Source organism: Mustela lutreola, chromosome 2 (genome assembly GCF_030435805.1).
Source record: "Mustela lutreola isolate mMusLut2 chromosome 2, mMusLut2.pri, whole genome shotgun sequence".
NCBI classification, from domain to species: Eukaryota; Metazoa; Chordata; class Mammalia; order Carnivora; family Mustelidae; genus Mustela; species Mustela lutreola.
The window spans coordinates 178,814,393-178,837,748 of NC_081291.1; the positions used below are offsets into that span (position 1 = coordinate 178,814,393).

The 23,356-nt window shown below is 36.9% G+C and overlaps 2 protein-coding genes across 2 annotated transcripts; both read right to left on the reverse strand.

The window, feature by feature from the left end:
- Positions 1-2,499: 2,499 nt before the first annotated feature.
- Positions 2,500-3,474, reverse strand: LOC131825937 (olfactory receptor 5H2-like). The gene has a single exon (XM_059165262.1). The coding sequence runs from the start codon at positions 3,427-3,429 to the stop codon at positions 2,500-2,502; it is 930 nt and encodes a 309-aa protein (XP_059021245.1). The 5' UTR covers positions 3,430-3,474.
- A 14,931-nt stretch (positions 3,475-18,405) lies between these two features.
- LOC131825938 (olfactory receptor 5H2-like) lies at positions 18,406-19,335 on the reverse strand. Its single transcript, XM_059165263.1, has one exon. It carries the CDS (start codon positions 19,333-19,335, stop codon positions 18,406-18,408), a length of 930 nt encoding a protein of 309 aa, XP_059021246.1.
- Between the last annotated feature and the right edge of the window lie 4,021 nt (positions 19,336-23,356).

Genomic DNA, 23,356 nt, shown 5'->3' on the forward strand with positions numbered 1-23,356 from the left:
CCCTGCAATTGCACTACTGGGTATTTACCCCATAGATTCAGATGCAGTGAAAAGAAGGGCCATCTTTACCCCAATGTTCATGGCAGCAATGGCCATAACCACCAAACTGTGAAAATAACTGAGATACCTTTCAACAGATGAATGGATAAAGAAGATATGGTCCTTATATACAGTGGAATATTACACAGCCATCATAAAGGATGAATACCCAACTTTTGTATCAACATGGACAGGACTGGAGGAGATTATGCTGAATGAAATAAGTCAACCAGAGAAAGTCAATTATCATAGGGTTTCACTTACTTGTGGAGCATAAGGTATAACATGGAGGACATTAGGAGAAGGAAAGGAAAAGTGAATTGGGGGAATCAGAGGGGGAGATGAATCATGGAAAACTGTGGATTCTAAGAAACAAAGAGGGTTATGGAGGGGAGGGAGGTGGGGTATGGGTGAGCTTGGTGGTGGATATTAAAGAGGGCACATATTGCATGGAACACTGGGTGTGGTGCATAAACAATAAATCTTGAACATGAATAAAAAAATTAAATTAAGATGTTAAACTTTAAAAATGTAAAAATAAATAAAAAATAAAAAATTTTATAGATGAAAATTCAGTATTACATATAGCATTAGTGGCTTAAAAGAATAAATAAAATATGCAAAGTTTCAAATGAGTGAGCATTTTTATCTTCTTCAGTGTAATCTGGAAATGCATTAAGGAAGCTGGAACATTTAAGAATGACCTTGAAGAAAGGACACCATTTAAATTGTACATGAAGATAGGTACACTTGAGGAAGCATTCTTTGTGGAGAAACCATATGAACAACAACATATATCAAAAGAAGGTATCCAGAAGGCTTTCAGTAAATTATTTGGGGTAAAACACGGGGTCCAGTAGAAGAATTGTGAGGAAGGAGACTTTAGAGTCAAATCAAGATTTTATTGGGAAGTACCTCAAGTCCTGCCAGGGTAACAAATGCAGGGTAATATATAGATGTAGATGTGTTTATGTAATCCATTCATGTACTTGGACATTAAATATATACATATGCATATATAGAGTTCTTGATATGTATGCTATATATATACAAAATCTGGTAGATATGACAATCTTTGTAAATCTATTCAGGAGGGATATTACTTAGACTTCTGTTTATGAAGAATAGCCTAACAGCAATGCTTAAGAAATAAAAAGAATATCAATAGGATGTAGAAGTAACAAGAATATAACAAATGACTGATGTGAGTAATCTTACTGTGGGATCCTTAGCAGTATCAGAAGGGCTGTATATGGAAGCGGTGGTGAGAGAGGAAGGGCAGGAGTGGACTGAAATTTGATCACTCATTATACTTTTTTGCCTCTATTCACTCAAACATAAACCTGACCCCACTGTGAAGTGAAATGTGATGTGAGGCTTCAGGCTGCACAACTGTATCCCTATAAAAGACTCATATTCAAATTCTTTTCAGAGGATTTAGAATATTACAGTGGTTAATACATTTATGAAACCACATAGAAAACATTAAAACATGCAAAATTAACAGCATAGTAAACAATGTGTGTTGAAGAGGATGTGGAGAAAGGGGAACCCTCTTACACTGTTGGTGGGAATGCAAGTTGGTGCAGCCTCATTGGAAAACAGTGTGGAGATTCTCAAGAAATTAAAAATAGAGCTTCCCTATGATCCTGCAATTGCACTACTGGGTATTTACCCCAAAGACACAGATGTGCTGAAAAGAAAGGCCATCTATACTCCAGTGTTCATAGCAGCAATTGCCATAGTCGCCAAACTGTGGAAAGAACCAAGATGCCCTTCAGCGAACAAATGGATAAGGAAGATGTGGTCCATATATCTATGGAGTATTATGCCTCCATTAGAAAGGATGAATGCCCAACTTTTGTATCAATATGGTCTAGACTGGAAGAGATTATGCTGAATGAAATGAGTCAGGCAGAGAGAGTCGATTATCATATGGTTTTGCTTATTTGTGGAGCATAGGAAATAACATGGAGGACATGGGGAGATGGAGAGGAGAAGGGAGTTGGGAGAAATTGGAGAGGGAGACAAAACATGAGAGACTGTGGACTCTGAAAAACAATTTGAGGGTTTTGGAGGGGTGAAGGGGTGGGAGGTTGAGTGAGCCTGGTGGTGGGTATTATGGAGAGCACTTAATGCATAGAGCACTAGGTGTGGTGCATAAACAATGAATTCTGGAACACTGAAAAAAATTTTTTTAAATAAATGAAAATTTAAAAAACATGTAAAATATTTTTCTTAATTATTTTAGTATGACATGAAAACTTGAGTAAAATTCTATGTTTTTCAATAATATACACACATATTTAAGATAGTTATTTGTAGTCCCACCTTAAGTCATTTGAACGCAAGGACAATTATAACTGCCAAAACCTTTGAACACTAATCAACACATAGCAACATCTAATCTGCACAATTTCATATTATTCTAGTGGAAGAAGAAAAAATGTTCCATAAGTACTAAACATTTCTCTTTAACATTTTTCTCAGTGAAGCTATGACTTTCTGATTTCTCAGGCTATAGATCATTGGGTTTAACACGGGAATTATAATAGTATAAAATAGAGAGTCCATCATATCTTCATTATCTGCTTGTGCAGATCTAGGGCGCACATACATAAAGAGAAGGGGGCCATAGTATAAAGACACAGATAAAAGATGGGCTCCACAGGTGGAGAAAGCTTTCTTTATGCCTTGTAGAGACTTCTTTTTTAAGATTGTAAAGAGAACTAGTGTGTAAGACACAAGAACAGTCAAAATGGTAAATACTTGTATTGACCCAGAAAAAATAAATACTATCAGATAATTAATAGAAGGATCAGTACAAGAAATCTTAAATAATGGTATAATGTCACAGTAAAAGTGATGTACTATGATGGAATTGCAGAAGGTTAATCTGAATAAAAAAGAAGTATGAATTATGGCATGAAGAAGGCCACCTAAAAATGACAAAAGTATCAGCTGGATGCATAGTGTATTGGACATAATCACTGGATAAAGTAACGGTTTACATATGGCCACATACCGATCATATGCCATTGTTGCCAGCAGAAAACATTCTGTGGTTACGCTGATTGCAAAGGAAAAGAACTGTATCATGCATTCAGAGAGAGAGATCATCTTGCTCTCAGAAAAGAAGTTGACTAGCATCTTGGGGGATACTGTGGATGATAACCAAGCATCCACTAATGCCAGACTTCCAAGGAATAAGTACATAGGGATGTGAAGCTGAGAGTCATTCCAAATGAGAACAATCAGCCCAAGGTTCCCCACAACGGTGAGTAGATAGATAACCAAGAACAACAGGAACAGGGGGATTTGCCACTGTGGTTCATATGTGAGTCCTGTGAGAATCAATTTTGTCAGGAATGTTGCATTATCCTTTTCCATGTCCTCAGTTGGTTTTGCCTGAAATGGAATTGAACAAATGACCAAAAAAATCCAGTCAGTTTGTAACATGAATTATAGGGAGAAGAGTTGAATAAAATTATGTACCTCATAAATACCCTCTTAATTTTTTGTATTACCTCTGTAATAGATGGAATTGTTTGGGGGTCTTGGTAATAAATGCGATTATTTCCATTTTTAAAATGTGCTACAATGAAAATAATTGGGAAAATGAAAGATATTGTATGTAAATGCTAAATTTATGGGATAGGATTGAGTAGGAAAGAGAAATTCTGTACCTAGGACATGGATTTAAGGTGAAGAGGAAAGCAACTTGAAGAACCTGGGCAAAAAATGAGTTGAATAACATGTGAAGGATCTTGAACATTGTTCATCAGGGAAGAAGCATGCACTGAAAACAGGGAGTGGCACTGTAAGGCTTTTTTTTTTTTTTTTTTAATGAGTACGTTATAGTATAGGAAATAGGTTGCAAGGATGTAAAGTTGGGGTCATGAGTACTAGTCAGGAGAATGTTACTACTGCCCACTGGTTCTCAAACCAGGTTATACCTTGAAATTCTCTGAGGAACTCTTGTACAAAATATAGATTGTAAAGCTTTCTTTAGAATTAGATTTAGTGGCTCAATAATGAAATCTAATAATCTGCATTTTACCCTTGCTTCCCAAGTGTTCCAAATACATGTGACATGGCTTGTCCATGGATGAAATGACATTAGGATCAATGGCGAAGATGAAAAGGGAAATGGAAAGGATTTCAAAATGTAGAGACACCACTTCTGTGACACATTGGAGGTAAAGGGGTGGTCAGTGTGAAACAGGAGTCACTTAGTGACTGGGTAGGTTTTCATTTACCCAAAGAAAATGAAAACACTAATTTGAAATGTACATGCACCCCCTACATTTACTGCATCCTATTTAGAGTGGCCAAGATATGGAAGCAACCTATGTGTCTATCTACAGACAAATGAATAGGCAATATTTGGTGTGTGTGTGTGTGTGTATAAAATAGATAGATAGATAGACAGATAGATAGATATGTATAGATATATATATATGTAAAATATAACCCAGCTATAAAAAAGGATAAGATCATGCCATTTGACACAACAGGCTAATACAGGCTATTACACTAAAAGAATAAGTCAGAATGAGAAAGACAAATACCATATGATTTCACTCCTATGTGAAGTCTAAAAAAATGAATAACAAACAAAGAGCAGAATCAGACCTGTAAATACAGAGAACAACTTATTTGCCAGAGAGATAGGAGTTAGAGGGGTTTGCAAAATGGGTGAAGGGGAGTGGGAGATATTCCAATTATGGAATGGAATGGAATGAATAAGTCACAGTAATAAAAGTCACAGCATAAGGAATATAGTCAAAAATATTGTAAGAGCAATGTGTGGTGACAGATAGTAGCTATACTTGTGGTGAACGTAGCAGAAGGTATACATTTGTCAAATAACTAAGTTGTACACCTGAAACTAATGTAACATTGTGTGCCAACTATATTCAAATTTTTCAAAATTCATTGAAATTAGGATGCAATATCAGTTTGTAGAGAGAATGTCCTCTGAATATCCAGGTGGTATATACTTCGTTGTAGGAGTCTACCACATGTAATGACTTGGAAGTCACTGGGGTAGCTCAAGGCATACTTATGTAAGACCTAACCATTGGAGAATATGCTACGTGAAGAGAACACAGAGGAACTAAACTGACAAAGTATATGAACATGATTATGGAGGATATGTGTCATTTTCAGACAGTCCTCTTTCTACCACATAATCATGGAGCCAGACAGTCTACCACCCACTCTAGGAGCCAAAAGAGCTACAATAGACTTTCCTATCCCTCTAACAACCACAGTGCAATGTAACTTTGGCAACTGAAACCCATCTACACTGCATTTGGAATTTGGAATGAGGGAGGAAAAGGGAAAGAGATTTTGAGTTGCTAAGACAACCAAAGCTAAACATGAAGTTCCAGCAAATGCACCCTGAATCCACATCCGTGACTCTGTCAGTGTGAGCAGTGGCATACTCACAGAGCCCTGGTGACTAATAGCAGCCTTCATAGAGCCAATGTTCGGACATGATTTTTGCTATTGACAGACTACCTTGCATCCTTCTGTTTCTTCCCATTTTTTCTCCAGCTGTGATTCCTTTAATCTCCTAGCATTTCTGTTAGATTTCAATCCAAAAAAATAATTTATTCCTGAAACTAATAGTTCTGACTGGCAGTGAATAAAGACAGGGAGAGACCAGGAAAGGATACTGAGCAGAATGATCACGAAGAGAAGGGAAACAGGAAAGATGAGTGTCATGAGCATAAAGAGAGGGAGATACTCAAGAAGAAAAAAGAAAGTTATGGTGCCAAATCACTTTAAAATAAATGCTCTACCACTGGGGTGCCTAGGTGGCCCAGTCATTAAACATCTGCCTTCAGCTCAGGTCATGATCCCAGGGTCCTGGGATCAAGCCCCACATCGGGCTCCCTGCTCAGTGGGAAGCCTGCCTTGCCTGCTTGTGTTTCTTCTCCCACTCCCCCTGCTTGTGTTCCCTCTCTCCCTGTGTCTCTTTCTGTCAAATGAATTAATAAAATCTTCAAAAAATAAAAATGAAATAAAATAAATGCTCTAGTAGGACAAGGAGCAAACAGGTGTGATTGAGCATGGAAACTAAGATGTTTTTAGTGGTTTTAGTGTGAGCAGTTTTCATCATATGATACAGTTGAGGCCAGAGAATAATGAGCTGTGAATGGGAAACAAGTTGCACAACAGTTAGCAGGGAAACGATATCAAATACTCCAAGACTGTGGAGGATAGTTGTTAGATGTCTTCAGTGCTTTGACAAATACAGCATTTATTCCCTAATATTGTTCTAATAAAGTTTTCAAAAGAGAGAAATGGAGAAGAAGGCATCAAGAAGAGAAACGAGACAAGACAAGAAGGAGGAGAAATTTTGGTGGTGAAAAGATCAGGAGAGGGTGCCCAAGTGGACAGTTGGCTAAGCATGGCTGGAACTAAAGGGGATTATGCTAGGCGAAATAAGTCAAGCAAAGAAAGACAATTATATGGTTTCACTCATATGTGGAACATAAAGAATAGCATGGAGAACCACAGAAGAAGGGAGGGATGGTAAGAAATCAGAGAGGGAGACAAACTATGAGAAACTTTGAACTCTAGGAAGCAAACAGGATTACTGAAGAGAGGAGGGCTTGGGGGCTGGGGTAACCAGGTGATGGGTTTTAAGGAGGGCACGTTTGGTGATGAGCACTGGGTGTTACATGCCACTAATGAATCATTGAACACTGCATCAAAAACTAATGGTGTATTGCATGGAGCACTGGGTGCAGTGCATAAACAATGAATCCTGGAACACTGAAAAAATAAAATTAAATTAAAAACAAGCAAGCAAAAAACTAATGTACTATATGCTGACTAATTGAACATAATAATAAAATAATTTTTTAAAATTTTTTATAATTTTTAAAAAAGATCAGGAGATGGAGGAAGAGAAATAGGCAAAGAATAACAGACACACAGATGGTTAAGGGTGAGAAAGACTACAGAGAAAAAAGAGGAAGGACATCAGAGAAAGGCTAAGAACAACAAAATGGAAAGGCCCAGAGAGTTGGGGGGACAAATATTTATCTTCCATTCGTTTTCATTAAGTTGTCAACATTGGAATCTTTTCATTTTCTCTTCTTCAAACTTCCAAATTTACGTTACTATGGAATATGTGTATGCAAGAGTTTTTCAGTTTAACTTTATAAACTTTATGCTGTTCATATACGTATCTGTATATATATACATATATAAGCACTGCTTAAAAGTTCCACTCATATTTAAAAGTTGTTTTATATTTTTTTTATTACAGTGATTAAAACTTTTTATAGAAATCCTGCTGGTTTTACTTGAGAGCACGTTTTCTCCATCAGTGTTTTTAGCAGAATAAAATTGAACCAAAAACCAGAGTAAAATATTAGGGACACAGATAACCGAAGTCAGTAACTGCATTTACTAAAGGCATATTTATTTGGAAAGGACTTCTTCCCATGCAGTCCCAAATCACTAAATAATTGAAAATTCTCAAATTCAATTTGAGTGTGGTAATTATCAAGCCATAAATGTTGGTGCTATGAGGGGATACTTACTGCCTATTTCTTGCTACATATACATATAAATAAAATAGTTTAAAAAATTTTATAAAGTGGAATAAAGGATAGTTAATATCCAAGTGACTTACCTTGAAAATTTTAATCAGAAGATGTATTCAGTTAAACAAAATGGACTTTTAATCACAATAACCTGGAAGATTTCTTACACAGGAATCATTAAGACCTGATACTAAAAGGCAGTTTAAATTTTAAATGTTTTCCATTTTAATTCACTATACTTATAAAGTCATTATAATTATGTTAGGGATAATAAAATATTTTTAAAGAGAGTAATTCAGTCTCAAAGCTATTTTGCTTATCTAGATTATGGCTATCAACAAAAATATATAGATTATTCACCATTTGCTTTATATTATTCATCTGGTTTTTGGTAACTGTAATCCCAATATGAAACTATTATAAATGTAACAATATTTCCAACTTATATATAAAGAATAATGAATATTATAGAAATCATTTCTGTCTTACCCATATCTTACAAGAAATCTGAGGAAATCACTTCAAAGCGTTGGGCTTTCAAAACAAGAAAAAAATACAGTAGCTCTGCAATGGCCATAAGGCAGCAACTCATTTTGGAGGCTTCATTTGCCAACTCATTTTGGAGGCTCAGCAGAATGTTGTTTATATAAATTTGCTTTAAATGCAAGAGTCAACTAATCCTCAGAAAACTACATGCTTTTGCCAAAAAAAAAAAAAGGAAGGACTAGAAAACTCAATTTCTTCTAATAGCACCCAAGGGTTCCCTTTAGGACAAAACTAAGCTGTTCTGGGCATTGCAGATTAGAATCTGTATGAGAAGTCCAGGTGTCCCAATAGGCTTTACAGATTGAGAACATCATGTCACATATACAGTTCTAGTTGCAACAGTTGAAATTGCACACTGTGCTGCTGCTTTCCACCACTAAGGACACTTCTGGAATGTTTAGGCAAATCAGCTTATCTATAAATTGGTGTTGCTCGGAGGACTTTGATTAATATGTTCTTGTCTGAGCTAATCATACATGATTTTATTAAGGCCAGAGTTCTAGGTTCCCTTCAGGAGCCATCCCCAAGGAAAGCTGTCCTCATGCAAACTGCAGCTCACATTCCAGATCTAGACCGGACTCCACACTCTAAGCTGAAAGTTGTTGAGAAATCTCAGTAGGCAAAAGTCAGTTGAAGTGCAAAGGAAATAATGATAAAGCATTACAGTGAGAAGTGCCATAGCTCAGTGCTTCTCAATTTTTTTTAATTTTTTAAAAATTTTTTTTCAGTGTTCCAGAATTCATTGCTTATGCACCACACCCACTAGTCCATGCAATATGTGCCCTCACAATAATCAACACCAGGCTCACCTAACCTCCCACTCCCCTCCCCTCCAAACCCTCCGTTAGTTCCTCAGAGTCCACAGTCTCTGATGGTTGGTCTACCCCTTCAATTTCCCCAATTCCCTTCTCTCCATCTCCCTATGTCTCCCTTGTTATTCCTTATGCCCCACATAAGCAAAACCATATGATAATTGACTCTCTCTGCTTGACTTATATCACTCAGCATAATCTCCTCCAGTCCCATCCATGTTGATGCAAAAGTTGGGTATTCATCCTTTCTGATAGAGGCTTAATATGCCATACTATATATGGACCACATCTTCCTTATCTATTCGTCCATTGAAGGGCATCTTGGTTCTTTCCATAGTTTGGCAACTGGGGTCATTGCTGCTATGCACATTGGGGTACAGATGGCCCTTCTTTTCACCACATCTGGATCTTTGGGGTAAATACCCAGTGGTGCAATTGCAGGGTCATAGGGGAGCTCTATTTTTAATTTCTTAAGGAATCTCCACATTGTTTTCCAATGTGGCTGCACCAACTTGCATTCCCACCAACAGTATAAGAGGGTTCCCCTTTCTCCACATCCTCTAACACTTGTTGTTTACTATCTTGTTAATTTTAATGCCTGCAAATCTCCTAGAGAGAGAGCTTATTAAAATGCAGATTCTGTGTGAGTAGGTCTGGGTGAGGCCTGAGGGTCTTCAGTTCTAACCTGGTGATTGCTGCCTCTGGACTTGTATCACCCACAAAGCCTTTGTCCTTGGAGGGCTAGATTTTCAGAGAGCCCAGATCATGGGAATAGCACAATCTAACAGAAATCTAACAGATTACAAAGGGAGAAGCTAGGAGTAACCAGATGGTGTGGGGGAGGCCAGCATGGATGGGATCACACATGCCCTTGGAGGCTCATTCAGAGACTTTGTATTTTACCCCAACTTAAAGGAAATGAGGGATTTTGAACATGGCGGTATATGTGTTTGGGTTTGCCTTTTGTGCATTACGAAGTAAGTTGTCAATGAACTTTCCTTCAGAAAAATAAAAATTTACTTCTTTGTAACATTGTGATTTACTACTTGAAGAGTAGAAAAAATGTTCAGGCTTCACAAGGGACTTGATTGGCAGCTAGGGGAAAGCAAACAGCATCTGCTTTGGCAGACTGATTAATCAATATTCTTGCTTCCTTATAATTTTGCTTGTGCAAGCCAAAATGGAGGAGGGAAAACAGCACTGATAAAATAATGTCATTCTGAAAACTTAGTAGAAGGGTGGAGGAAGCAGGATGGTGTGCAGAGGTGGCTTCAACATAACGCAAATGGCTTAAACCTACTGACCCCTTCAATTTTGTATAAATACCTCTTAACTCATTTTGTTGCCTCCTTGAGCACAGAAGGTCTGTGATGTTGCTTCCAGTAAGAGTAGTCTTCTCAGCCTTGGTCATTTATACAAATAAGTTGTAGTTTTCACATGCATTTTGCTGATAATACACTGTATAAAGCATCTTCTTGTGTCCTGTTTTGATATCTTGTTTGGTGAAGTATGTTCAAATCCCGGCCAAGTTTTTATTTTTTTTATTTTTTATTTTTTTTTTAAGATTTTATTTATTTATTTGACAGAGAGAAATCACAAGTAGATGGAGAGACAGGCAGAGAGAGAGAGAGGAGGAAGCAGGCTCCCTGCTGAGCAGAGAGCCCGATGCGGGACTCGATCCCAGAACCCTGAGATCATGACCTGAGCCGAAGGCAGCGGCTTAACCCACTGAGCCACCCAGGCGCCCCCGGCCAAGTTTTTAATTGAGTTAATTCTTTTGAGTAAATTGCTTTTTAATTAGTGTGTTTTGTGAATTCTTCCTGTATACAAGTTCAAGTCATTATCAGATATATGATGTGCAAGTATTTCTCAGGATTCTTGTTGTCTTTCTTTCCCACAAAGATATCAAACTGGCCCAATACACACATGGCATTATGATGTTTGACACCAGTGAGCAAGAAGTAGCAACTGTTCAGTGCTTCCTGGTAAGAAATGTGCATGACAGAGGGGGAGAAATAAACCCAACAAAATCCAGAGTACCTGGACCCAGCCAGGGTCACTGCATAGAGCATGCAATTTTTGATTTGAGGGTTGTGAGTTCCAAACCCCATTGGGTGTGGTGTCTACTTAAAAAAATATATTTAGAGACCTTATACTTGTGAAATTTCTAGGGGTCAGTGATATAGGGCACATGGACATTTCCCTTCTGAGGTAAAGGGTAAGTTGCTGCATGTGGCCCCTCCTGTATCTGAAAAAGAGTCACAACACCTAGTGGGTTCCTGTGGATTCTGGACACTGTATCATCCTCATTTGGGTGTATCATACCAGCCCATTTATGAAGTGACCAGATAAACTGCTATTTTTGAGATGGGCTCAGAACAGGAAAAGGCTTTGTAACAAGTACAGGTTGCTGTCCATGACACTCCACCAATTGGGCCATGTGATTCCTTTTGTTTCCTTTACCTTTGGAGACATATCTGGAAAGAAGTTGCTGTGGCTGATGTTGAAGAGGTTACTGCCTATGTTCTCTTCTGGAATTCTGATGGATTCCTGCCTCACGTTGAGGTCTTTTATCTATTTCGAGTTTATCTTTGTGTATGCTATAAGAGAATGATCAAGTTTCATTTATTTATTCTACCAAAAGCATCATCTTGGACTTTTCAGAATTCCTTATCCACTGCCCCAAATCATAGGATTACATGCCGTTTATCTTCTGAACAAGGAATTTACTTCACATCCAAAGACTGCAGCAAAGGATCCATGACCATAAAATTCACTGGTCTTATCCTATTCCCTTCCATTCTGAAGCAACTTGTTTGATAGAATGTGGAATAGCCTTTTTGGAGACTCATTCACAGCATAACTACATGTGATACCTTACAGCATTAGAGTATTTTTTCTGAGTCAGCAACCAGTGTATTATACTGGTTCAGTGGGACCACTCACTGTTACCCCTAGGAATACACTGGCATTTTTTTTTTTTTTGTAATTTTTTTGGCCACCAGCATAATTTTTGATTCATGTACCCTTGATCTTATCCTCTGGTGGTCTAGAGGTCTTGGAGCCAAAGTGAGGAATGCTGTCATCAGGACACACAATAATGATCCATGTAGCTGGAAGGAGAAGCAGACTCCCCACTGAGCAAGAAGTCTGATACAGGACTGTATCCCAGGATCCTGAGATCATGACTAAGCCAAAGGCAGATGATTAACAGACTGAGCCACTGGGTATCCCTGGAATATGCTGTATATGAAATTTCATTGAGAATGATGATTCAAAAGTTCGTTCTACTTAAAAAGTTCATTTTTGGGGCGCCTGGGTGGCTCAGTGGTTTAAAGCCTCTGCCTTCGGCTCAGGTCATGATCTCAGGGTCCTGGGATCAAGGCCCGCATCGGGCTTTCTGCTCAGTAGGGAGCCTGTTTCCCCCTCTCTCTATCTGCCTCTCTGCCTACTTGTGATTTCTGTCTGTCAAATAAATAAATAAAATCTTAAAAAAAAAAAAAGTTCATTTTTTAACTAAACCTAATTAAAAAAAAAAAAGAAATCTGATGCATTAAGAAATCTTGCTTTTGAATCAACTAAGGTCCCATCTATTAACCTTACCCAAATGAGGCAACGGAGTTTTCATTGGCTATCATAATTTTCAATCATGGTTTCCAAGAGAAAGTTATAAAAGGTCCACAATTCTTCATCCTTTAAAACAAGAGTCCCATTGAAATTTGGACTCACCATCCCAAAGCAGGAAGGAAAGTACAAACCAGTGGGTAGATACCTTTAAAATATTCACATATTGTGATTAAGTAAGAGAGAGAGGATGTTCAGAAACTCCATTTTGACTGGTCTCTAAATATTTGTTATTATAAAAACTTGGCTTCACTGATTATTTTAAAACAGTGGTTCCTAAGTATGGCTTCAAGCCAATAGCATTAGCATAACTAAATCAGAAACACTACTGATGGAGCCTATCAATATGCTTTCACAAGTTCTCCCCATGATCTTGACGCCCACTCTAATTTATGAACCACCATTGTGAAAGAACAACATGAATGTCTATGCCAGAGAGATTTTGACATATACTGAATATACACACTCAGTAAGATTTTGTCATGGGTGGTCTACAATGCAGACATTGAGAAATACTGTTCTAGTGCTGACTGATGTTTTTCTTAACCTAATTACATTATTTCCTTGAATACGATGTAAGACAATTTTGTTAACAATCTCCTGAACAGTAGAAAGTATTGTAAAGTGATGAGAAATGTGTATGTATACTACATTATTTACATTTAAAGAGATATTAAATATGAGTTGTTCTTTTTGAGACTTTTATTCAAGATAGTTAACATACATTATTATATTATTTTCAGGTGTACAATATCGTGCTATATATTTCTCAGTTCTCATCAAGATAAGTACACTCTTAATCTCCTTTATCTATTTCACCCATCCCCCCACCCCTCCTCACCTCCCATCTGCACGATGTTCTCTATATTTAAGTCTACTTTTTATGTATGCTTGTCTTTTTTGTTTTTTTTATTTGTTTTTTTTATTAAATTCTACATATGAATGAAATCTTATGGTATTTGTTTCCCACTGATTTATTTCACTTAACATTGTGCCCTCTAGGTCCTTCCATGTTGCTGCACATCACAAGATGTCTTTCTCTTTTATGGCAAAATAATATTCCATTTTGTGTATGTGTGTATGTGTACTTCTTCATTATCCATTCATCAACCAATGGACATGAATTGCTCCCATATCATGGCTATTTTAAATAATGTTGCAATAAAATCGAGTTGCATATATCTCTCTGAAGTGGGTTTTCACCTTCTTTCGATAAATACTCAGTAAGGGAATTAATGTATCACATAGTAGTTCTACTTTTCAATTTTTTTAGGAACCTCCATACTGTTTTTTATAGTGTCTGTACCAATTTGTGTTCTCACCAAGTGCACAAGTTTTCCTTTCTATATACATGTTAACCAACATTTACTATTTCTTGTGGCTCTGATTATAAGTATTGTGACAGATGTAAGGTGATATCTCATTGTTTTCATTTGCATTTCCCTGATGATTAGTGATGTTGAACATCCATCCATTTATGTGTCCGTTGGCCATCTATATCTTCTTTGGTGAAAATTCTATTTCAGTCCTCTGCCTTTTTTTTTTTTAAGATTTTATTTATTTATTTAACAGACAGTTCACTAGTAGGAAGACAGGTAGGCAGAGAGAGAAGGGGAAGCAGGCTCCCTGCCAAGCAGAGAGCCCGACGCGGGGCTCGATCCGAGGACGCTGGGATCACGACCCGAGCCAAACCTCTGCCCGTTTTTAATCAGAGTATTTGGGTTTCCTTGGTGTCCAGTTGTGTAAATTCTTTATATATTTTGACTCCTAACTGTTTATCAGACATATCATTTGGAAATATCTCCTCCATTTCAGTAGGGTGCATTTTGTTGTTGGTGGTGGTGGTAGTTTCCTTTGCTGTGCAGAAGATTTTTACAGGAATTATGAGTTCTTTTAAATCTTCAAATTAAAAAAATGAACCTTCATAATAAAAACTATGCAAAGTATGTAATCTGTGTTTCCAAGGGATGACTGAATCCCACATCAGCAGCAGTTGTTCTAGACAAATACACAAACTTAACATTGTGATATCATCCTTTACATCTAAGTATCTATTAAATAATACATATGTAATGTCATATATTCTTTTTAAAGGACTGATAGAATATCTTGTCTATAATATGGACTTTGCACAGATATATATTTTTTACCTCTTTCCTGACATGCTACTTACATCACAAAAATAGTATACAAAATGAATAGCGCTGTAACAGAAATGAGAATGGGATTACATCGGTGGACAAAGGATTTTGATGGATTTCTGGAAGGAATAAGACAGTTGGTATTTTACTGAAGTTCCAACCAGAAGAAATGAATCTACAGACCTGAAATATACAAGAGGAGGCTACAGAGGAAGTCTGAGCTTCTGAGAGACCCCCTGCTCTCTGTCCCATACTCTTCTAGCCTACAGTCAGACCTGAGAGGTAATGCACCATTCTCAGACTCACAGGTGGATGTCAGACTTCTCATTCAAAGAAAAAGCCAATTAGGAAAACAGACCTTTCTGAGACTGGAGAAATACTCAGTAGTAGTTTATATTACTATTTTTGTCTTGGGGTCATAAAAATGAACGAACAAGAAAAGTCTAGATAATTAACAGGAAAAATCAGAATGATAGGAATATCATAAAGCAAAGAATCAATAAGCTGCACTCATAAGCAAGATATAAATTCTCAAGTTTAAAGAGTAAAAACAGCTGCACATTAATCCATTCAGTTGCTTTGCTAGCTCTTGGGAGTATCTCTCAAGAAAAGAAAATGAGAACAGATGACCTGGTCTAATCTTGTGATCTGTACCTCCAGAAGTACATAATAATGATATTTTTCTTTATTTTTTCTTTATTCACTTTAAAGATTTCATTTATTTATTTGAGATAAAGCATGAAGGAACAGAGGGAGATGGAGGAGATGTAGAGGGAGAAGCAGGCACCCCATTGAGCAGGAAGCCTGATCTCTGGACTCTGGGATAATGACCTGAGCTGAAGGAAGATGCTTAAGGAACTGAACAATTTAGGCACCCTGTGTTTCTTTTTTTAATATAAGTATTTTTCTTAAATACTTATATGTGTTATATCTTTAAGGAAGCATCTACTGAAAGGGCTTCTCCTTGGTCTTATCTCATACTCCATCCAAGGAACTAATTCTAGTGATAAGAGGAAGAATTCACTTTATGTCTATGATGCTCAAGATTGTCATGAAAGAAACTGGAAGAGGAGTTGGCCTGCAGCAGCCATCTCCAACCTAGTTATTTCCCTGGGCTCATTAACTTAATGAAAACGAGTGACACATTCTATTGTGTTTTATGTGTTCATGATGTTATATTTTTAAGATTTCACAGGTAGTTCACAAATACTTACTTAGGACCTCATGTAAGTCACTCTCCTACGTGCTGCACAAGTACAAGAGTACTAGGACTTCTAAGTTATATTCTAAAAGAGTGTGTAAACCAAAAATAAGTACTATACAAGTCCAGGTGTGATCTAAGAATAATAAATAAACTAATATGCTTCAAATGAGTATGAATTCCTATCCTCTTTGTGGTAATCTGGAAATGCATCAAGGAAGCTATAACACTTACTTTGCTAAACCTTAAAGAAAAAGCATCACATCCATTACAAATAAACATGAGTAGTTTTGGAGTGACATGGAGGATTTTATTTTTTATGGAGAGACCTAAATAGGCAAAAGTTTGAACCTGAAAGAATGAGGTATTTCCAGAAGGCTTTCAATAACTCTATATGGGTATAAAACATGGTCTTGGAGAATTGGAGGAAAAGCACTTCAGTGTTAAACCAAGGTTTACTTACAAATAAAGCCTCAAGGGTGCATCTGAGTGGCTCAGTGAGTTTAAAGCCTCTGCCTTCAGCTCAGGTCATGATGTCAGGGTCCTGGAATGGAGCGCACATTGGGCTCTCTGCTCAGCAGGGAGCTTGCTTCTTTCTCTTCCTCTGCCTGCCTCTCTGCCTACTTGTGATCTCTCTGTGTCAAATAAATAAATAAAATCTTTTATATATATATATATATGTATATATATATATATATATATAAAACCCCAAATAATGCCAAGGTGAAAAAATGCAGCGTGAAGAAGAAGCTGATAGATATGTGGATATATAGAAGTGTAGATCTAAGTAGATCTATACCATATATTCTGGACTTACACATGAGCAGACAAATATATGCATATGTATACATATATATGCATTTGCATATATATACATATATGTCCATATATATATTGTCTATGTTCTATATATATATCTCTCTAAAAAATTATACCATATATGATACTATGTAACCTAGTAGCAAAGACAATCTATTAAATGTTATTGAAAATGGTATCATTAATATCAGTTATGTTTGGAAAGTAAGAGAGTATCAGTAAGAAGAGGAGCAAAGTAGAGTTTTGAAAATCACAGAAGTGGGTAGTTATAGGGATGACAGCCTCAGTGTTATCAGTAGAACTGTGTATGAAATCAGTGCTGAGAAAGAAAGGGTAGGGGTAGACTGAAGATGGATTACTCAATATAGTTTGCAAATGCAGTGTTAAAAAAATAACATTTATGGACTTTGAGGCATAAAACATCATAATGTGTATAGATATTCATATCTCTCAGATACCTACTATGACATTCTATCACCTTAAGATTATTTGGACTTTGATAACATGCATTTAAAGCCCCTCATTGTCAATAGCACATTACAAAAAACTACATATTATTGATTTTTTAAATCTTTCTAGCTTAATTTTTTTTTTAAATTCTGGGAATATGAGACCACTTCCTTCCTAGTTGGTTACTTTTGTCTATGTACACACCAATGTAAGTCTTGGGTGAATGCGTTAGCTTTCTTTATTAATGAAGTTTTGCAGAGTGCCTAACAACACATACAAACACAGCTAGAAAGGGTCTATAGTAGACATCATAGACAGTGAGGGGCAACTTGCCTCTCACTTCCTCTAAGAAGCACGCTGGCCTAAAAGCATCTCTTAAAGCTTGACCCTTTCTTCATTGTCTTAAACCCTTGTCATTTTCTTCCCTCATTGCTCTCTTTTCTTTTTATTTCTCTCCGTGATATCAGAGTTGAAGCCACACAAGAGGTAAAATTCACCATGCCCTAAATAAAGTAGAAAGAAAACCTTGATGGCTAGCAGAACTCTTGGGGTTTACCTCAGTTCACTCAAACACAAATCTGCCTCTACTATCCAGTTAAATGTAACACGGGTCTTGGCTATATAGCTGCGTAAGTATCAAAGACATCAAAATCAAGTTCTGTTCAGACACACTATACTATTTTAGTACTTAATGCATTTATAAATCACACCAAGGAACAGACAAACCTGTGAAATGTCTTCATTTTTTTTTTCTGTTCTATTTAAGTATGATATGAAGACTTGCTTAAAATTCCTTGTGTAGGTGCTTGGGTGTCTCAGTCATTAAGCTTCTGCCTTCAGCTCAGGTCATGATCTGTGGGTCATGGGATTGATCCCCACATTTGGGGGGTCCCCTACTCAGCAGGAATCCTGTTTCTCCCTCTCCCACCCTGCCTGCTTGGGTTTGCTCTCTCACTGTCTCTTTCTCTCTCTGTGTCAAATAAATATATAAAATATTTTTTAAATTTTTTTAAATAATAAAATTTCTTGTGTGGTTTAAAAATATACACAAATACTTTTATGAAATTTTTAGGTTCTCTCTCCTAGTCATTGAAAAACCAAGGTAATTATAACTGCAAAAAAAAATTGAGTACAACTCAACACATAACAACATTAGTGCACGGAATTTTGTCATTTTAATGAAAGCATAGGTATTAGTATGAGATCTAAACATTTCTCTTTAATATTTTTCTCAGTGAATCTATGACTTTCTTATTCCTCAGGCTATATATAACTGGATTTAAGAAAGGAATTATGACACTGTAGAACACAGAATCCATCATATCTTGATCATCGGCCTCTGCAGATCCAGGACGCACATACATGAAGAGAAGGGGGCCATAGTACAGAGAGACAGATAAGAGGTGGGCTCCACAGGTGGAGAAGGCTTTTCTTATACCTTGTAGAGACTTCTTTTTTAAGATTGTAAAGAGAACAAGTGTGTAAGACACAAGAACAGTCAAAATGGTAAATGCTTGTATTGACCCAGAGAAAATAAATACTATCAGATAATTAATAGAAGGATCAGTACACGAAATCTTAAGTAAGGGTATAACGTCACAGTAAAAGTGATGTACTATGATGGAATTGCAGAAAGTTAATCTGAATAAAAAAGAAGTATGAATTATGGCATGAAGAAAGCCACCTAAAAATGACAAAAGTATTAGCCGGATGCATAGTGTATTGGACATAATCACTGGATAAAGTAACGGTTTGCATATGGCCACATACCGATCATATGCCATTGTTGCAAGCAGAAAACATTCTGTGGTTGCACTGATTACAAAGGAAAAAAATTGTATCATGCATTCAGAGAGAGAGATCATCTTGCTCTTGGCAAAGAAGTTGACTAGCATCTTGGGGGATACTGTGGATGATAACCAAGCATCCACAAATGCCAGATTCGCAAGAAATAAGTACATGGGGATGTGAAGGTGAGGGTCATTGCGGATAACAGCAATCAGCCCAAGGTTCCCCACAATAGTGATGAGATATATAACCAAGAACATCAGGAACAGGGGAATCTGCCACTCTGGTTGATATGTGAATCCTGTGAGAACAAACTCTTCTAGCTTTGTTGCATTTTTAGTTTCCATATTCTTAACAGATGGTCCCTGAAATTAAATGTGGTAAGTGTAAAAAGAATATTCATTAATGATTTATAAAAGACAGTTCAGTGAAGGTAATTGAAATAAAACCATACACTAGCCTGAAGACACTTTAATTTTATTTCCTCTAATATGGCAACTTTTGGGGGGAATTGCTATATTGGAAAAATACAACTACTTAAGTTCAAACTATGTGCATAATAAACAGACTTAGAAGATAAGAAAAACATTCTTAACATGACAAATTCATGGAGTAGTATTGAATGAGGTAGACAAATTCTGTGTATAGGACATTAATGCACCATGAAAAGTAAAAATGTTAGAAAGGCCTGGATCATCAAGTGATCAGTTCCCTGTGAAACATCTTTAGCTGTGTCCTTCAAAAATGGGCTGGGACTGAAACTTTTATGAAAGGGAGTGTCATTCTCAAATGTTTATTAAATTAAATATTTGATTGTAGGAAATAGGCTGAAAGGAGTGGAAACTAGAGTAAAACAACTAATCAGGTGGGGAGGGTGAAGGTGGTGAGGTTACAGACATGGGGAAGGTATGTGCTATGAGGTGTGTAAACCTGGCGATTCGTAGACTTGTATCCCTGGGGCTAATAATACATTATATGTTAATTTTAAAAATTTTAAAAAACTAATCAGGAAGACAATATTATTGTCCAGCAATTCCCAAACCAAATTACACAAGAAAATTGGCTAGGACAGTTTTTGTGCAAAATATAGGTTTTGAGATATTACTATACAAATTTATTTAGAGCTCATGAATTGGTTGGAATAATGTGCATTTTATAAAAGCTCCCGGGTTGATTGAACAACATGTACAGTTCTTGGTCTGTGTGCAATAAGACACAGAGAGTAAAGAGGTGACAAAGAGGTAGCTCAAAGTAAGTCACAATGTAAATCATTAGGACTCAGTGACATATTGGTTGTGAAGGGAGTTGGTCGGTGTAGGAAAAAGAAGACACTTGGTGCTTGGGTAGATGGTCATCAAACATTGAGATTCAGGACTCAGGTGTGGTGGGCAGTTTTTTCAAGGAGCATTCTGAAAACATCCAGGTGAAATGCACTCAGCAGAATAGTTCTATAGGTGCTTAATAGAAATGATGACTTGGGAGTCATTAGAGTGACTAAAGGCATAGTTTTGTATGACCTATCCATTAAAGTGTATAAGGTAAAAGAGAAGGAGGAGAAAGAAACTTGTGGAAGTTAAAGAGATTACAAAATGGATATACATCATGTATGCATTGGCTAATATTCGATCGTCTATTCTACCATATGACTCTTGGTGGCAAACAGAAGCTGTCATTAAGTCCAAAAGCCAAAAGTTCTATAAACTGACTTTTCCATCATAAAGGACTTGCTTAGGTTTGACAGTAAAAGTCACCTATGCTGGATTTGGTAAATGGAGAGAAAGGGACAAAGGGCCGGGGGGAAAAGGAGAATTTGGGTTGCGAAGTCAACCAAGGAAACAATATCATGACCCTAGAAAATGTATCCTACACCTCAATGGTGTAGGCATATCAAAGGAAGCTGTTGCGTCTGCATCTAGTAGCAAGCACAGCAGCTCTTAGCAAGCTAGATAGACTAGGGCAGATTTTGGCTGTTTCACAGACTTTCTTGCATTGTGTTCCTGCCCATTTCTCCAGTGGGTTTCTCCAGTCCCCTAACATTTTGACATGAAAGCCAATTTCCTTTCAATTAACCCATTTCCTTTGGCAACCAAGAGCTCTGACTTACACAAAGTGAGAAAAGAAAAAAAACAGAAAAGGATACTGAGCAAAGTGGCCAGAGATGCATGAAGGAATTGGAAAGCTGAGTGTTGCAGAATTAAAGGGAGAAAAAAACCTTGACCAGGACAAAGTGAAGTACAGTGCCAAAAGTGAAATAAGTGCTCTAGTGGAATAGGAGAGAGCAATGATCATTAAGTGTGGGAATTAATAGATTCCTGGTGACTTGTGTGAGAGCAATGTCCATTTTCTGATGGAGTTGAGGTCAGAGAGCAGAGAGGAGAATGGGAAACATGGGGCACAACAGTGAGGAGAACGAATTACGGTGTGCTGAGGAATGTGGGGTGGAGATGGCAATCAGCTGCTGTCCACTGAGTATCCATGGTGTTTTTGTAGGTGGATAGGGATAGGAAAGGCCAAGACATGAAGAGAGAGAAAGAGGAAGTATCAGAGAAAGGCTGAAGATGAAACGGGGAAAAGCTCAGACACTCCAGGTAAATATTTGTCTTAACTGTGGTTTTCATTAAAATTGTCAGTACAGGGTATGATTTCTTTTTCTTTCATTCCAAATTCCAACTTTATTTTTCTATGGAAAAATGTGTATGAAATAGAGATTTTCATTTTAATATGAGGCTAGAAACTTTGTATTGGTCATATATATACCAAGATTGCTGAAAGCACATTCCACATTTAAAAGTCACTTTATTTTGTATTTACAGTAGTTAGAACTGAGTTTCTCTAACTACTCCCATTTGATTTGAGAGCCCTTTCCTCTCCACTAGGTCTTAGCAGAATAAAATTGAGCTAAAGCCTAGAAGCTACTCCTAGCAATATAAACGACCTATGCCAATAATTGCAAATTGGTAAATATATATTTATTTGGAATTGGTTTCCTTCCATGCAATCCCCAACTACAAGATAATTTAAAATTCTCAAGTGCAATCTGTGGGCTTTTATTAATCAGAAAGCAGAAAGGACACTGGAGGGACATTTTCTACATTTTCTCATTTATATACATACATATTTATACGTATATCCATTATATATATGAGATACTCAATGAAATTATTGTCAGAAGTGGGTGAAAGGATACACAGGTGAGTAATTAAGTGATTAACTTAAAAGGTTTGTCAGAGAATGTGGTTAATTAAATGGAATAAACATTTTGAACAAATCATCAGAGTTTTCTTTACATAGGAAACATTATGACCGAAGTCTTTAAACCCATTTTTAAATCATCTAACTTTCCAGTAACCAAACTCATCCTAGAGAGTCATTGTAATTTTGCTAGCCAGATAATTAACTATGATTAAAGAGTGCAAATTTAGTGATAGAGTCATTTTGCTTACCCAGATTTATTCACAATAGTAAAATACTATTAGGTTATTCACTATTTGTTTTCTTTTCTTTTTCATTTCAGCTTTTTATATAAATTCTAGGTATTTAACATATACTGTTGTACTAATTGTTTTCATTTTCAACCTGCTATTTGGTCATCTTATAAACCAAATCGAAATTATTTCCAAATATAACAGTACTTTTAACTTTCTATAAAAAATAGTTAGTATTACATAAATCAGTCTCTTACCAATATTTGTTAAGATATTGTGGAGATCTTTTCAGGGTTAGGCTGTCTTAAGCAGAAAAAAAAAATAAGAGTTGCACCAGAATGACAACAGCACTGCCACAATTCTTTGCACACCGATTCATTCTGTAACCTTCAATTACTAAAAAATCAGAAAATGCTGTTTATTATAAATCAGGGGGCACCTGGGTGGCTCAGTGGGTTAAAGCCTCTGCCTTTGGCTAGGGTCATGATCCCAGGGTCCTGGGATTGAGCCCTGCATCAGGTTCTCAGCTCAGCGGGGAACCTGCTTCCTCCTCTCTCTCTTTCTGCCTCTCTGCCTACTTGTGATCTCTGTCTGTCAAATAAATAAATAAAATCTTAAAAAAAATCTTCTTTGAACTCAAGAGTTAACCAATTCTACAACTGTGTTCTTTTTCCAGAAGAGGAAGGCATGAAGAAGAATTCCCCTAATTGCACCCAAGGGTCCCCTTTAGGACAAAACTACGTTGTTCTTCTGGGCACTGAAGATTAGAATCTGTATGAGAAGTCCAGGTGTCCCAATAGGCTTTACAGACTGAGAATATCAAGTCACATATACAGTTCTAGTTGCAACAGTTGAAATTGCACACTGTGCTGCTGCTTTCCACCACTAAGGACACTTCTGGCATGTTTAGGCAAATCAGTTTATCTATAAATTGGTATTGCTC